This window comes from Aegilops tauschii, chromosome 2 (assembly GCF_002575655.3).
Source record: "Aegilops tauschii subsp. strangulata cultivar AL8/78 chromosome 2, Aet v6.0, whole genome shotgun sequence".
Classification (NCBI taxonomy): Eukaryota; Viridiplantae; Streptophyta; class Magnoliopsida; order Poales; family Poaceae; genus Aegilops; species Aegilops tauschii.
In genome coordinates, this window is record NC_053036.3 from 613,236,487 (window position 1) to 613,250,416 (window position 13,930).

Here is a 13,930-nt window from a genome sequence, read left to right on the forward strand (position 1 = left end):
ATTCAAATTCACTTGAACTTAAATCAATGGATTTAAACTAGAGGTATAGTTTAGAAGTGTCCAAAATCATGAGATTTTGGTGGAGCTTGGGAAAAATATGTAAGAATTTTCAGCAAGGTTTGGGGCCAAACTTCTTTCATCAAGAGGATAAAGAGAAACTTGGATTATCTTGAGATGTTCGGTGTTTGTCTATTGGACAAAATCACGTCCACGGAAGATATGGTCATCAAGTGCAGTGATGGAAATGGGTAGGTATACTACGAGTACGAGGTGATAGGGCTGCCACACGCACAGTCTCATCTACGCAACGTGTATATGGAATTAGCTATTTTGTTTTCTCCCATTGCAACGCACGAGCATGTTTCTTAGTAGAATACAATTGCTAGACAGATTTTTTTTGCACAACCAACAGCCATACCTCAAATTGCCCAACTTTAGTCAAAGGGATATATATATATATATATGGGTCATGCCTACTTCCCATAGCCATTCTCTAGCAGAAGCATCTTGGGCACATCACTTGGAAGGCACATACATGCATGAATTACGATGGTCTGGGTATATCAACTTTTAATACTTTTGCATGTAAACAGCTTACTACAGTAAAGTGTGCCATTAAGGTATAGGCGTATAACTACAGATGTTTCCAGTATATCTGAATATTTTGCTTGGCCATCAGCATGTTTGAATGCCCGAACATCTCCAGTTTTTTCTTTCTTTTTTTTGGCGAAGCGGAACATCTCCAGTTAACTTGCATTTTTCTGTAGGACATGACTTAGTCAATCTAATTCCTTACCTGCTACGCCATAGTAGTCTGCTCATATTTATCAGCTAAGTGTGCAACTGCTGCTGATCAGAAATGATAGGTGCATCTAGACGTGGTGAATATTCTACCGAATTTATCTTGCTTTTTGCATGGTTGTGTTACTGCAGCAAGAGTAGCATGAAAAAGGAGGAAGAAAAAGGATCAGAACTCATGTTTAATTAGAGACTTGGTAGCTGAAAACCAAATATAGAAACAGTACATGTTCATACTAAATAGTACTAGCTAGCATGGAAAAGGAAGAATAAATTGGATCAGAGCTGAATTTATTTAGTTGAGCCACCCCTGAACTGAGGTTTTGAGGCCGGAGTTGAGTGAAGTCGACTCCATGCAATTGATGTGCAGTTTGCTCTGGACCCCGGAGGCCCACTGCAAATTATGTACACTACTCCTACAGTCAATCAAAAGAGTAGGACGCTCGGGTTTCTTTGTAGAAATTCGATGGCAGTGTACTGGTGAATCTTCAAGGTTGAAACAGTGATGTAGTTGCCAGCAGGCAGTTCCTGGAACTTCGCCTCAACTTTGTACCGTAGTACTGTACTAAGATTATTTTTGTTAGAACGAAGAATATTTTTTGTCTCGATTAAAATTAAATTGTTGTTGTAGGTGGCTGATGAATCCATGAGGTCAGTCGACAACAGGATCGAGTAGCTAGCTAGTCCTTTGGAGAAACGTGGCAAGATCTGAAACTGAGACGTTGGTGGTTGCAATTAGGTTAAAATAATGACATGATGGGGCCGGGTACAATATGAAGTATGTACACTCCGGCTCCAGTATGGGCGTCGATCGTAGCTGGCATCAGCTAGAGTGCATTCATCTCTCACACTCCTGAATGCGAGCAAATAAAGTTCCCACCATGATATCGATCGATGAATCCCATCCAATATCTATGGAGAGTGAGGGAACAAAAAAAGGCGCATTGCATTCCTAGCTAGAGGCGCTGCACGACACCATTATAGCTCATGAATGCATCTTCAGGGAAGCTCTGGAGACATGGTCTCTCCTCCAGAAAACATATCTCTATATATATGACACTGATGCACAGTTTTTCTTTTCTGATGAGTAACATGAAAGGCCCCAAACAACCACGAATGTTCCCGTTGTTGTAGTTGTACGACCCATGCCCACCGGTGCCGCAGCACACTTTCAGCCCGTACTTGAGTCCTACACACACGTACATTACATGAATGAGTGAACCAGCAAGTTTATCGTTTTGCTGAAATCACGGAGACCCTCTTCTTCTTAATGGAAAAGACATGCAATGCTCTTGCATGTTCTTGAACAAAAAATGGCACATGCGTGCGTAAGATATCCTTATCCCCGAGAATGTCCCATGTAACCAATTGTTTGTCATGCAACACGAAGGGATGCATGAATTTTACATTGTAAATATGTATCTCGGTTGATGGAATAAAAGGAGAAAGAAATACATGTGTCATCTAGTCGATGATCTGGTAAAGGCAATGCAGACCATCCATAAAACTGAGGGTCATGCACCTACCTCGGGAGGAGAATTGATTCAAGACCACTCTCCTTGCTTGTTCTCTGCTCGTCCTCTCATTACCTGCCAATGTGAACTATATATACCCTAACTCAATAAACCGTTAGCCACAAAGAGAAGAAAGCACACCTTGCATATTGCATCAATCATGGGGATGAAGAAACTCTCGTTCTTCATGGGGTTGCTCATGCTTGCGTTGTTTCCAGTGCTGTCACGACAAGATGGTTTTGATCAATGGGTGGCATTGCAAGAGAGCAAGACTAGCGTAGCCACATCGACACTTGACGCCAAGCTCTCCACAGCAGAAGCCTCAAGGCTTGGTAATGGCGTTGATCCATACACTATCTTTGGCGCTGAAGATGGCATGTACAAGAGCATCAGTGAGTGCATTTCCAACATCCCCAATGACAACACTAGACGACATATGTTTAACCTAAAACCCGGAACAGTGTTCCGTGAGAAGGTGTTCATTGGAAAAGATAAGCCCTTCGTCACGCTAAAGTCCGATCCCTCCAACCCTGCTGTTATCGTGTGGAATGATACCGCCATGACCAAGGGCAAGGATGGCAAGCTCCTCACCTCCCGTGGTAGTAGCACTGTTACCATAGAGTCTGACTATTTCATTGCCTATGGTATTATCATCAAGAATGATGCACTTCCTGCCAAGGCGGGCGACAAACAAGTGCAAGCCACTGCATTGCATGTGACGGGCACAAAGGCAATTTTCTATAACTGCACGATCGAGGGCGGCCAGGGAGCCTTGTATGACCATCAGGGGCTTCACTACTTCAAGGCCTCTACAATCAAGGGAAGTGTCGACTTCATCTTCGGATCCGCACGATCTTTGTATGAAGATTGTAGTATCATCTCTACTAACAAGGATATCACCAACATGGAAGTGGCACAAGAGGGGTGGGCTAGCGAGAGCCGTATCAACAGTGAGAGTGGTTTCTCCTTCAAGAATTGTACCATCAAGGGTGAGGGGAAACCAGTATTCTTAGGAAGGGCATCGGGGAACTTCTCGCAGGTTGTGTACTCCTCCACTGAGATGGACAGCGAAATTGTTCCCATCATATGGGAAAAGGGGAATATGAAAATTCCTAAGAGGTACTTATTAACACCACTAATCCATGTGGCTTTAGTTCATATATAGGATTGATCAAACTAACACATTTTGTTTGCTTGCTTCATCACACACCAGTGGGATCTACTATGGTGAGTTCAAATGCTATGGGCCTGGGTTAGATGCATCGAAGAAGGCTGGATGGGCCCTATCCCTAACTGAGGCTCAGGCCAAGCCCTTTACGTGCAAAAGCTTCATCTCAGGTGGCTCATGGATTACCCCCCTTCCCCCGGCTGATCCATAAATACAACCACATACTCACCTCTTTAATATTGCATGCATATTATAAAGAAGTGTATGTTTTATCTCTTTTAACACTTCCAATATATAGCGTGATGCATGCCCATGCATGAAATAGACATATATTGTACTATGGTTTATATATATATTAAATGCCTAAATATTATTTTCTCTATTGCATGGTTCAAATGTATTTATTGTATAAATCTCAATGATCACGTGAGTTGATACTGTTATTGCACTGAGCTTTGATGACCTGTTCAAACATGTGCGGATAAAGGAAAACCCCTCTAAGAGATGTCTCTCATCCCGTGTTACTCTTATTGGTGTATAGCTACCGCACCGGGGAGTAGTGCTACCCCCCTTTTACAGATGATCAGCCAGGGGCTTTCCAGAGGAAGTAATCACACTAATACAGGAAAGTCCTAAGACGACACATGTATAGGAGACCATTCGACCAAACTGTGTGCGATGCATGAATCGCAAACGGTATGGAAAACTGTCTCCAATAAAATGAACTGCGTGTGATGGCTGATCCATCAAACACGATTCAGATAAGAGTTGTGTGTGCGATACATGGCATACATTCGATCCATACGATCTGTTTGAGATGATACAGCAGAACACAAATGATTAACCAGATCAAGATGTGTGCGATAGACGGCATACATGTCGCTCAGATGAACTATTTGCAATGAGCCAAAATAACACAAACGGTTACCCAAATCGAGATGTGTGCGATAGACGACATATAGGTCACTCGACTGAACTATCTACGATGAGTCAAAATAACACAAACAATTGCCCAGATGGAGAATTGTGTGGTAAGACCGATAATAACACACACGATTTCTGCTAATAAGGCGTGTGTGTTGTGAACAAACGCTTGATGTGATTTGCTCTGTCTGCACACCATCTATGCTCTCTCTATAGAACAACAAGATATATACTTATAACAACATGATTGCATAACCAAATTAAACATCCAATTACATAACTGACTACACTTAACATTTGTCCACCTCAATAAACAATAGCATGCATAATAAACTAGGAGAAACAATCATCAAATCATCTACTTGAGTGCTAGATCGATACTATATTGCCAGACTGGCTGCAGAAAGTACATACACTTGAGTGCTAGATCGATACTATATGAGCTACAAGCTGATATTACTACAGCGCCAAATAGGTAACATATTAGTATCATAATCATTTCCCATGTAATAGTTATCTCCATTTGAATTTTGAAGGGCCTGATGAATCTGGTAACACTAACCAGTGGGCATGTATGATGTTGCTATATATGATCCCATTGAGATCCGCCAGGTTGGTCTTAGCCTCTTTGAACAAGTTGTCTGCAGATCTTCGGAAACAAGAGAAAAGATATTAGCAAGAAGCCGTCTTGGGCTGAGAAATAGAGACATGAAAAGTCAAGTGACATGGTACATAAAGAAAATGTCTGAATCTGTCAAATGCAAAAATATTATTATAAATATCAGAAGTTCTGAATAAAGGACATAAGGAGAACATAGAGGGAGGAGAGGGTAGGGGGTTGGTTACTCACTGAGCATCATTGATTTTGCCGAATCCTGAAATAAGGATACTGTAAGTAACAATTGTCAGCCCAATGCCCTCAGCTTTCATTTCTTCAACACATGACAGCGCTCCACGCATATCTCTAGCAACTGCATAAGCGTGAACAAGGCTGCATGAAATGAATAAAATTTAATGCAGGGGAGAAGCCAGCAAAGTGAAGCAACCATGAAGATTATATCTAGCAACATCGCAAATGTAGAAGTATAATAGAAACTAGATGATACCCCGCGCGTTGCGGCGGGACATTTGGCTGCGATAACTTGTATCTTATTCTTTTTCTAAGCGTGGAAGCATGAAACATTTCAAATGGAGAGCAAGTACTGACTAATAATTTTCAGTAACTATAATTAATATTATACAACAACAAATTCCGTAGTTTTTCCATGTCTGACAAACATGTGGAACTACATCCATAATTTGGCCAATAGAGAGCAATCAATCAATATATCATCAGATATAACTATATACAACAAACGGACATCTGAAGATTCTGCTAGCCTTAAATTCTACATATACATCTTGCAAAAAAATACATGCTTGATAGGTCTACATGCATCCTTGCTTCAAGCATTCTCTCAAAGTTCTGCACTTCTGCTAGCCTCAAAGACTATATGTACATCGTGCAAAAAATACATGGATGACAGGTCGTCATTGCTTCAAGCTTTCTCTAACAGTGTGAATTATTCATAGGCTATATGGCTTATTGTGAATAAGTGGACAGATAAAAATTGGAAGAGTAGGTGCAGGAGGGAAAAGGAGATATAACCACAAATTTAGCAGGGGAAATCCTGCGTTCAACTCCTTTGGTATGTATTCAGCAGACTTAGAAAATGAAACAAAAAAATATTTTCCATTGCAAGATATATATATTTTCCTAATAGGCAAGAAATGATGGCTGACAATATTCTTATTAAAGAAGAAACATGTATTAGTAAAGGACAGATCCAGTGCATAGAAGCTCCCACACAAGGTGGGGTCTGGGGAGGGATTATAGGAACCTAGTCTTACCCCTGCAAAGTGCAATGCAGAGAGGCTGGTTCGAACCCAGGACCTCTTGGCACAAGTGGGGAGGACTTCACCACTACGCCAGGCCTGCCCTCAAGAAACATGTATTAGTAACAAAAGTAAATTGAGAGAGAATGACAATCGCAAGATCTTGGCACAAACCGCAAAATCATAGTTGGGTTCAACATGTTATTGGACAATGTCATGGATTTAAACATCAAGAATATTTAGCCTGCACAAATTCATTACTTATTGCCAGCTTGTTTAAGCCATCATATTATGCATTTCCTAGGCGTTCGAGTAATCAAAATATCAAACAATAGAGCTGTTGCTGCTAGATCAAAGTAGTTTCTTACCAAGGAGGACATAAAGTTATGCACCAATATGATGAAAGAAATAATGTACGACAATATATATTTATGCTCATAAAGAAACCTATAGAAATTTAAATGTTTTAGTTCTGTCCAAGAAAGAAAGATAGAAGCAGGATTAGGCATAGACCTACCAGATCGTATGATGGCCATCGACCATTCAGTCCTGCCATTCTTCGCAACCATGCCACTTCATGGGCTGAGACTCGTTAAGATTGTTTCCAGAACATGCACCCGCTGTATGAGAAACTCCAACGCTTTTGAGGCCCTGCCAAAACAACTGACTCAGATCCTAGCATATATTTATTTTCTTGATTTACAACACTGTTGATGAAGGTGAAATTTGGTGGCCATTATACTGTGAATGTCCTGTGAGTATGTTCTTGTTTCTTGGATACAAACAAAAGAACAGGTGGGTGACATTAGTGATAAAGATATCGGTGCATTCAAAAGATATAAATGGTGAGAGGAATAAGTTGTTACCTAGGACGTACAAATTTTCAGATTTGGGTAGCAGATTGACACGGAGCGTATGTACCAAATCTTGCATAATATTTCTAGAGACCACAGTTCAAGCGTAAGGAATCCTATATAGCAATGAAGTACGAAACTGTTGAGGCCAACATCTGACAACCATAAAAGCCACAAACAGTAAACTAAAAGGGCAGCCCGGTGCATGTAGCTCCCGCTTGCGCAGGGTCCGGGGAAGGGTCCGACCACTTTGGGTCTATAGTACGCAGCCTTTCCCTACATTTTTGTAAGAGGCTGTTTCCAGGACTTGAACCGTGACCTCATGGTCACAAGGCAGCAGCTTTACCACTTCGCCAAGGCTCCCCTTCACAAACAGTAAACTAAAATGGTTTAAAAAAATCTAATCAATGTGCTGGGCACATTAAGATGATTATCTATGACAAAAGAGGAACACATGTTCATATACATAAACTGCCCAACTTATAATTCCATGTGGATATATCTAGCAATCAAATTACTTGCCTCTATAGTCTTGGCTAAAAATGCTGCAATATTTAATTTACCGCTAACAAACAACCATGTGCAAAAATTTCGCCCACTTTAGTATGAAATTTTGGCAAATAATTGATGTGCATGCCAGCAAGTAAGGACCCTTAAAAATCAAAAAAGAAACTCAGTCATATCTAATCTACCAGATGCTTATGCTGAACCCTGAAACAAAGGACAATAAAACTGTAACCATTGGATCTGAAGGTAATACAGTAATAAATAAATTGTACCACAGAGGGAACTGATACATGGAGAATCATAAGAATTATCCATCTCAAGTCTAAATGAGATATACAGGAATCTTAAGAACTGCATGTTTTCACTGAATCCAACCAGAATTCAGATTTGGGTGCATGCATTTACTCGAGTCAATGGGAATTCAGAGTTTTCGCTAGATGCAAGGGAATGCAACAAATTTATGTACATGGTACCGTAGCAGTGGATGTATTGATCCTTGTATGAACAAAGCAACAAACGCATGAGAATATGGCGTCGTATCCTAAATCAGTGGCATAGCAGCAAGACAATAGATGAGGATTGGAGGGAGCGGGAGGGTGTTCTGGACTAACCTGATACATTAGAGATTTGTCCCATCTAGCTTTCATTGCCGCTGCCACACTCCGCCATGATCCCCTGCTTCTCTATCCCTCATAGCCGGCACACTCCTTATCCTTCTCATCCCCCTCGGATCCGTCGAGCGGCAGCAGGCGGAAGGAGCTGAGCAGTGGCTGCTGGGCGTAGTGCTAGCAGGCACCGATTTGGCATGGATGGCGACCTTGGAGCCGGCGTCTTGTACCAATGGCAGATTTGTGAACCAAGAAGATGGAGCGGGGGAGGCCGGACTGGTTGGGAATTAAAAGCGGAAGTGGAAGGGGAAGGGGAACGGGCGGCTGAGTTGGTGCCACCGTTCTTGGAAGGTGAGTTGAGGAAGGTGGAGCCAGCGCAATGCCGGATGAGCGGCTGCAGGTGAGGGGGGAAACAGATTTTTTTTCCACCGCCGTGACAGCAGGGAAATAAGACTGATTGGCTGCTTTTGAAAACTGAATATGACGTGGCACATTGCTGATGTGGACAGTGTGCATGGTGAGAGAATAAGGAGTAGTGGGGAGCAACTTCTTAAGAATGGTAGATGTGACTACAACACACTGTTGAAGGATTTTTATTTTTATGTTTAAAAAGAATTATGACTGGAGCACACTATCTATGTAAAGCATTTTTTTCTAGATGTGACATTGAGAACCACCTGCCTTTGTATCTCACTATCTGCATCGATAAAAATCTTTATTTCACATTGGCAAACTGGCACTAAGGTGGCAGCCTATTCTGTTTCTGGGTCGGTTCACTAGTAATATTTCCTCAGTCACCTTTCAATCTGGTACCATGCAGAAACAAGTTCATGCTCAATTAGTCAATTTTACATGTAATAAGTTTTGCAGTTTGTCCATTCCATAAAGTTGTTTGCACAATACCTCTGGCTTTTATTTTATCCTACATTAGTCTGTCTATCATGGAAAAGAAAGGACCTAAAAAATGTAAGTAACAGCTAACATGCACCTACCTTGTGAAGACAAAGGCATTGGGATCTATTCCCCTTGCTCTCATGTTCTCAAAGGTTGCACGGGCATGATGCTTATCTCCCCGCTTGGCATAATACACAATCATCAGACCAAATTCTCTCCTTGATGGCTGAAACAATCAAAATAAAGAATATAAATGGATCATATCCAAATAATTGAATTACAATGAGATTATCAGGCGATTCTATCTTCTGTGCAATAAAAACAATGCAGCGGGGTATTATGGGAAAAACAATGCAGCGGGGTATTATGGGAAAAAACAATGCAGCGGGCATCAATCAAACAGACATTATTTACTTTCTCGGCCCTGCATGTCAAATAAACTGTTGTGCAACTTCCATAGGAGGTTGTGGATGCATAAATATCATTATGCAGATTTTTGAACATGAAAGGATCAATATGAGTTGAAACACAGTTGCTTGCACGCACAAAAATACAATCTACCTGCACATGGCTACAGCTTACAGAATATGTAGAAAATGTAGAATGACTACAAGAATTGTTCATGTAATTGAGTAACACCTTCTGGAGAAGCTAAGTTTCAACAGACGACTAGCCAAATATTTGGGAACTTGAATTGTGATTGAATTGCAGATGACATCAAAGTAAACAGCAGAGGCAAGCTGTGCACCAACTGCATTAGGCTAATGAGATTTACAGAACTCATTAGGCTAATCAACTCATATGACGTTTTGGCACTTCAATTGAACTACCAAAACGTCTTATATTTAGGAACAGAGGGAGTAATATCAAAGATGTGCTTTAGCAAAACTGTACAAAATATGCAGAAAATGCAGAATGACTACAAGAACTGTTCATAGAACACCTTGTGGAGCAGCAAACTCTGTAACAGTCAACTAGCCAGATATTTGGGAACTTGAACTTCAATTGAATTGCAGATAACATCAAAGTAAACAGCAGAGGCAAGCTGTGCACCAACTGCATTAGGCTAATGAGATTTACAGAAAGTGAATTTTTAGTGTGTGCAATCACAGATCATCTGCCATGGATGGACAACTAGACCACCCACGCATTATTGTGCAATTGCCATCGTAGAGGAACTATTCAGTACCATATCAGTGTCACCACATGTTAAGATGATATATGCAATTGGCATATTAAGTGGAGGAGCACTGCAACTAGGAGTAGCAGATAACAGGGCTGAGGTGGTAAGAGAAACCACCCACCTTGGGGATCCTCTCGAAGGCGGAGACGACGGCCTGCCAGTCCTCAGGCCGCGACTCCACCACCCTGCGGAACTCGCGGCAGGCCTCGTCCCTGCCGTGGTGCCAGGGCGACGGCGCCTCCTTCCCTCGGCCGTGGTCCACCCAGCGCGCCCGGTCCTCCGCCCTGGCCCGCCCCTTCCTCCCGTCGTCGAGCCGCACCGTGAGCGACCTGCCCCGGAAGTCCACCCCGTCGACCTCCGCCGCGCGCTCCGCGGCGGCCTCGGCGCCCTGGCCCTCGGCGTCCGCGTCCGCGTCCGCGTAGTAGAGGAAGCAGAAGCCGGCGTTGCGCTCGGGGTCGTCGTGGGTGCGCACGAACTCCACCTTGTCGAGCGGCCCGAACTGGCGGAAGAAGTAGGCCACCTCCGCCTTCCTCGCCCGCAGCGGCAGGTTCCCGACGAACACCTTCCCCTTCTGCCGGAAATCCCCCTCCGCATCCTCCACATCCTCCTCTTCCTCCGGCTCCACTGGCGGAGGCGGGGGATGGTGGTGTTGCCGCGTTCGGGGTGGGGGAGGGGGAGGCGGGGGCGGGGAGAGCTTGCTGGAGAGCCATAGCTTGGAGGAGAGCGGGTTGGGGAGAGGGGGAGTAGGCGGGGGCGGTGGGGGCGGAGGGGAGGGTTTGGGGCCGGTGGCGGGGGCTGGGAGGGGCGGCGGAAGGAGGCGGCGGAGGAGGAGAGGGGCTTGAGGAAGAAGAGCTTGGGAGGGAGGAGGTGCGGCGCGGGGGAGGCGGCGGGGGCGCTGGGCAGCGAGAGGAACTGCATCGGCATTGCGACTGCGGGGGAGAGTTTGAATGGCCCGGGAAGAACGACGATGCCAACGCAATCGCGGCCGAGGATAAGGCGGGGACCGGGGAGGAAGAAGATTGGGGGAAAATGCATTTAAAAGTTTTTTGAGGGAATATATTGTAAGTTTTTTTATATTGAAAAGTTTATGACACTATTATTTTACATGTATTTTGAAGAGAGAAAAATGAGTTGACATGTATTTTTATTTACACATTTGCTAATCATCATGTGCATGGAAAAGATATTTGAGCGTCAGTCAATTTTCGCTTTGCCTGAGGCCGAAGATGGGGATGGCGTGAGGAGCGACAACGACGAGCATCGGCTTCCCTAAGGTCGAGCCAGTACCTCGTCGAATCCCAGGGCTCGTGCGAGGGTTGACGGAGTTTCTGCAAGTCAAGGTGGGGGAGGGGCCTTTAGAGGGATGGTCGGGGTGATAGCCAGCATGGCAACTGGGTAGGTCTTGAGAGATGAGGGAAGGATGAGATGTGGAAGAACAGTGCACACATGTTGGTTGTTGGGCCCGATAAGAGAAAAGTGATTGTTTCAAAAAATGAGGGGCCTATTAAATAGATGAGCCTTTGATTTATGTCACATAGTAACTTTTTTTTGGCGAAAATGATGAGATATTTTATAGAAGTTCACCGGAAGTACAAAGCATCTCAGACATAATAAAAATTACATCGAGATTTCATTACCGCCGAATGACCACTACTCCCACCAGAACGATCCGCCGATGTGACGTGTCGCCGCTTCGAAGCCAGCTTGACCTTGTCGATGACAATCAGGATGTCTTTGTGCCAGTAACCGGCATGGCGTAGTACGCATGCAACATCTCTCTGTTGGGGATCGTAGCAGAATTTTAAAATTTCCTACGCATCACCAAGATCCATCTATGGAGTATACTAGCAACGAGGGGAAAGGAGTGCATCTACATACCCTTGTAGATCGCGAGCGGAAGCGTTCCAATGAACGGGGTTGATGGAGTCGTACTCGCCGTGATCCAAATCACCGATGACCGAGTGCCGAACGGACGGCACCTCCGCGTTCAACACACGTACGGAGCAGCGACGTCTCCTCCTTCTTGATCCAGCAAGGGGGAAGGAGAGGTTGATGGAGATCCAGCAGCACGACGGCGTGGTGGTGGAATTAGCGGGATCCCGGCAGGGCTTCGCCAAGCGCAAGCGGGAGGGAGAGGTGTTGCAGGGGGAGAGGGAGGCGCCAAGGGCTAGGGTACAGCAGCCCTCCCTCCCCCCTATATATAGGCCCCCTGGAGGAGGGGGGGCGTCGGCCCTGGAACCCATCTACAAGGGGGGCGGCGGCCAGGGGGGAAACTTCCCCCCAAGTCAAGTGGGGCGCCCCCCACCCCCAGGGTTTCCAACCCTAGGCGCAGGGGGAGGCCCATGGGGGGCGCCCCAGCCCACTAAGGGCTGGTTCCCTTCCCACTTCAGCCCATGGGGCCCTCCGGGATAGGTGGCCCCACCCGGTGGACCCCCGGGACCCTTCCGGTGGTCCCGGTACAATACCGATAACCCCCGAAACTTTCCCGGTGGCCGAAAGTGGACTTCCTATATATAATTCTTCACCTCCGGACCATTCCGGAACTCCTCGTGACGTCTGGGATCTCATCCGGGACTCCGAACAACTTTCGGGTTTCCGCATACTAATACCTCTACAACCCTAGCGTCACCGAACCTTAAGTGTGTAGACCCTACGGGTTCGGGAGACATGCAGACATGACCGAGACGCCTCTGCGGTCAATAACCAACAGCGGGATCTGGATACCCATGTTGGCTCCCACATGTTCCACGATGATCTCATCGGATGAACCACGATGTCGAGGATTCAATCAATCCCGTATACAATTCCCTTTGTCAATCGGTACGTTACTTGCCCGAGATCCGATCGTCGGTATCCCAATACCTTGTTCAATCTCGTTACCGGCAAGTCACTTTATTCGTACCGTAATGCATGATCCCGTGGCTAACTCCTTAGTCACATTGAGCTCATTATGATGATGCATTACCGAGTGGGCCCAGAGATACCTCTCCGTCATACGGAGTGACAAATCCCAGTCTCGACCCGTGTCAACCCAACAGACACTTTCAGAGATACCCGTAGTGTACCTTTATAGTCACCCAGTTACGTTGTGACGTTGGGTACACCCAAAGCACTCCTACGGCATCCGGGAGTTACACGATCTCATGGTCTAAGGAAAAGATACTTGACATTGGAAAAGCTCTAGCAAACGAACTACACGATCTTTTATGCTATGCTTAGGATTGGGTCTTGTCCATCACATCATTCTCCTAATGATGTGATCCCTTTTATCAATGACATCCAATGTCCATAGTCAGGAAACCATGACTATCTGTTGATCAACGAGCTAGTCAACTAGAGGCTTACTAGGGACACGTTGTGGTCTATATATTCACACATGTATTACGATTTCCGAATAACACAATTATAGCATGAACAATAGACAATTATCATGAACAAAGAAATATAATAATAACCATTTATTATTGCCTCTAGGGCATATTTCCAACACACACTCTCTCTCCCTCACACACACACACACAACAAACAAATACATGGACTTTATTTCATGTTAGCCAATTTAAATTATGAATATCTTATTAATCATAATCTCATTTTTGAAAGAA

General features: G+C 44.6%; 2 protein-coding genes across 2 annotated transcripts in view; one reads left to right on the forward strand and one right to left on the reverse strand.

Moving 5' to 3' along the window:
* Positions 1-1,996: 1,996 nt before the first annotated feature.
* Positions 1,997-4,810, forward strand: LOC109754948 (pectinesterase QRT1-like). The gene has a single exon (XM_073509264.1). It carries the CDS (start codon positions 2,473-2,475, stop codon positions 3,475-3,477), a length of 1,005 nt encoding a protein of 334 aa, XP_073365365.1. The 5' UTR covers positions 1,997-2,472; the 3' UTR covers positions 3,478-4,810.
* The window catches only part of LOC109754955 (uncharacterized), a 48,630-nt gene continuing 39,334 nt past the window's right edge, over positions 4,635-13,930 (reverse strand). The window contains exons 2-7 of the mRNA XM_040400693.3: positions 10,447-11,418; positions 9,241-9,368; positions 8,252-9,054; positions 6,797-6,930; positions 5,255-5,395; positions 4,635-5,053 (exon numbers count right to left, since the gene is read on the reverse strand). Coding sequence (XP_040256627.1) covers positions 9,039-9,054; positions 9,241-9,368; positions 10,447-11,418 — 1,116 coding nt within the window. The 3' untranslated portion in view covers positions 4,635-5,053; positions 5,255-5,395; positions 6,797-6,930; positions 8,252-9,038. The remainder of the gene's footprint in view (positions 5,054-5,254; positions 5,396-6,796; positions 6,931-8,251; positions 9,055-9,240; positions 9,369-10,446; positions 11,419-13,930) is intronic.

Coding starts and splice junctions, on each gene's coding strand:
- LOC109754948 (XM_073509264.1), top strand. CDS start 2,473: ATGGGGATGAAGAAACTCTCGTTCTTCATGGGGTTGCTCATGCTTGCG.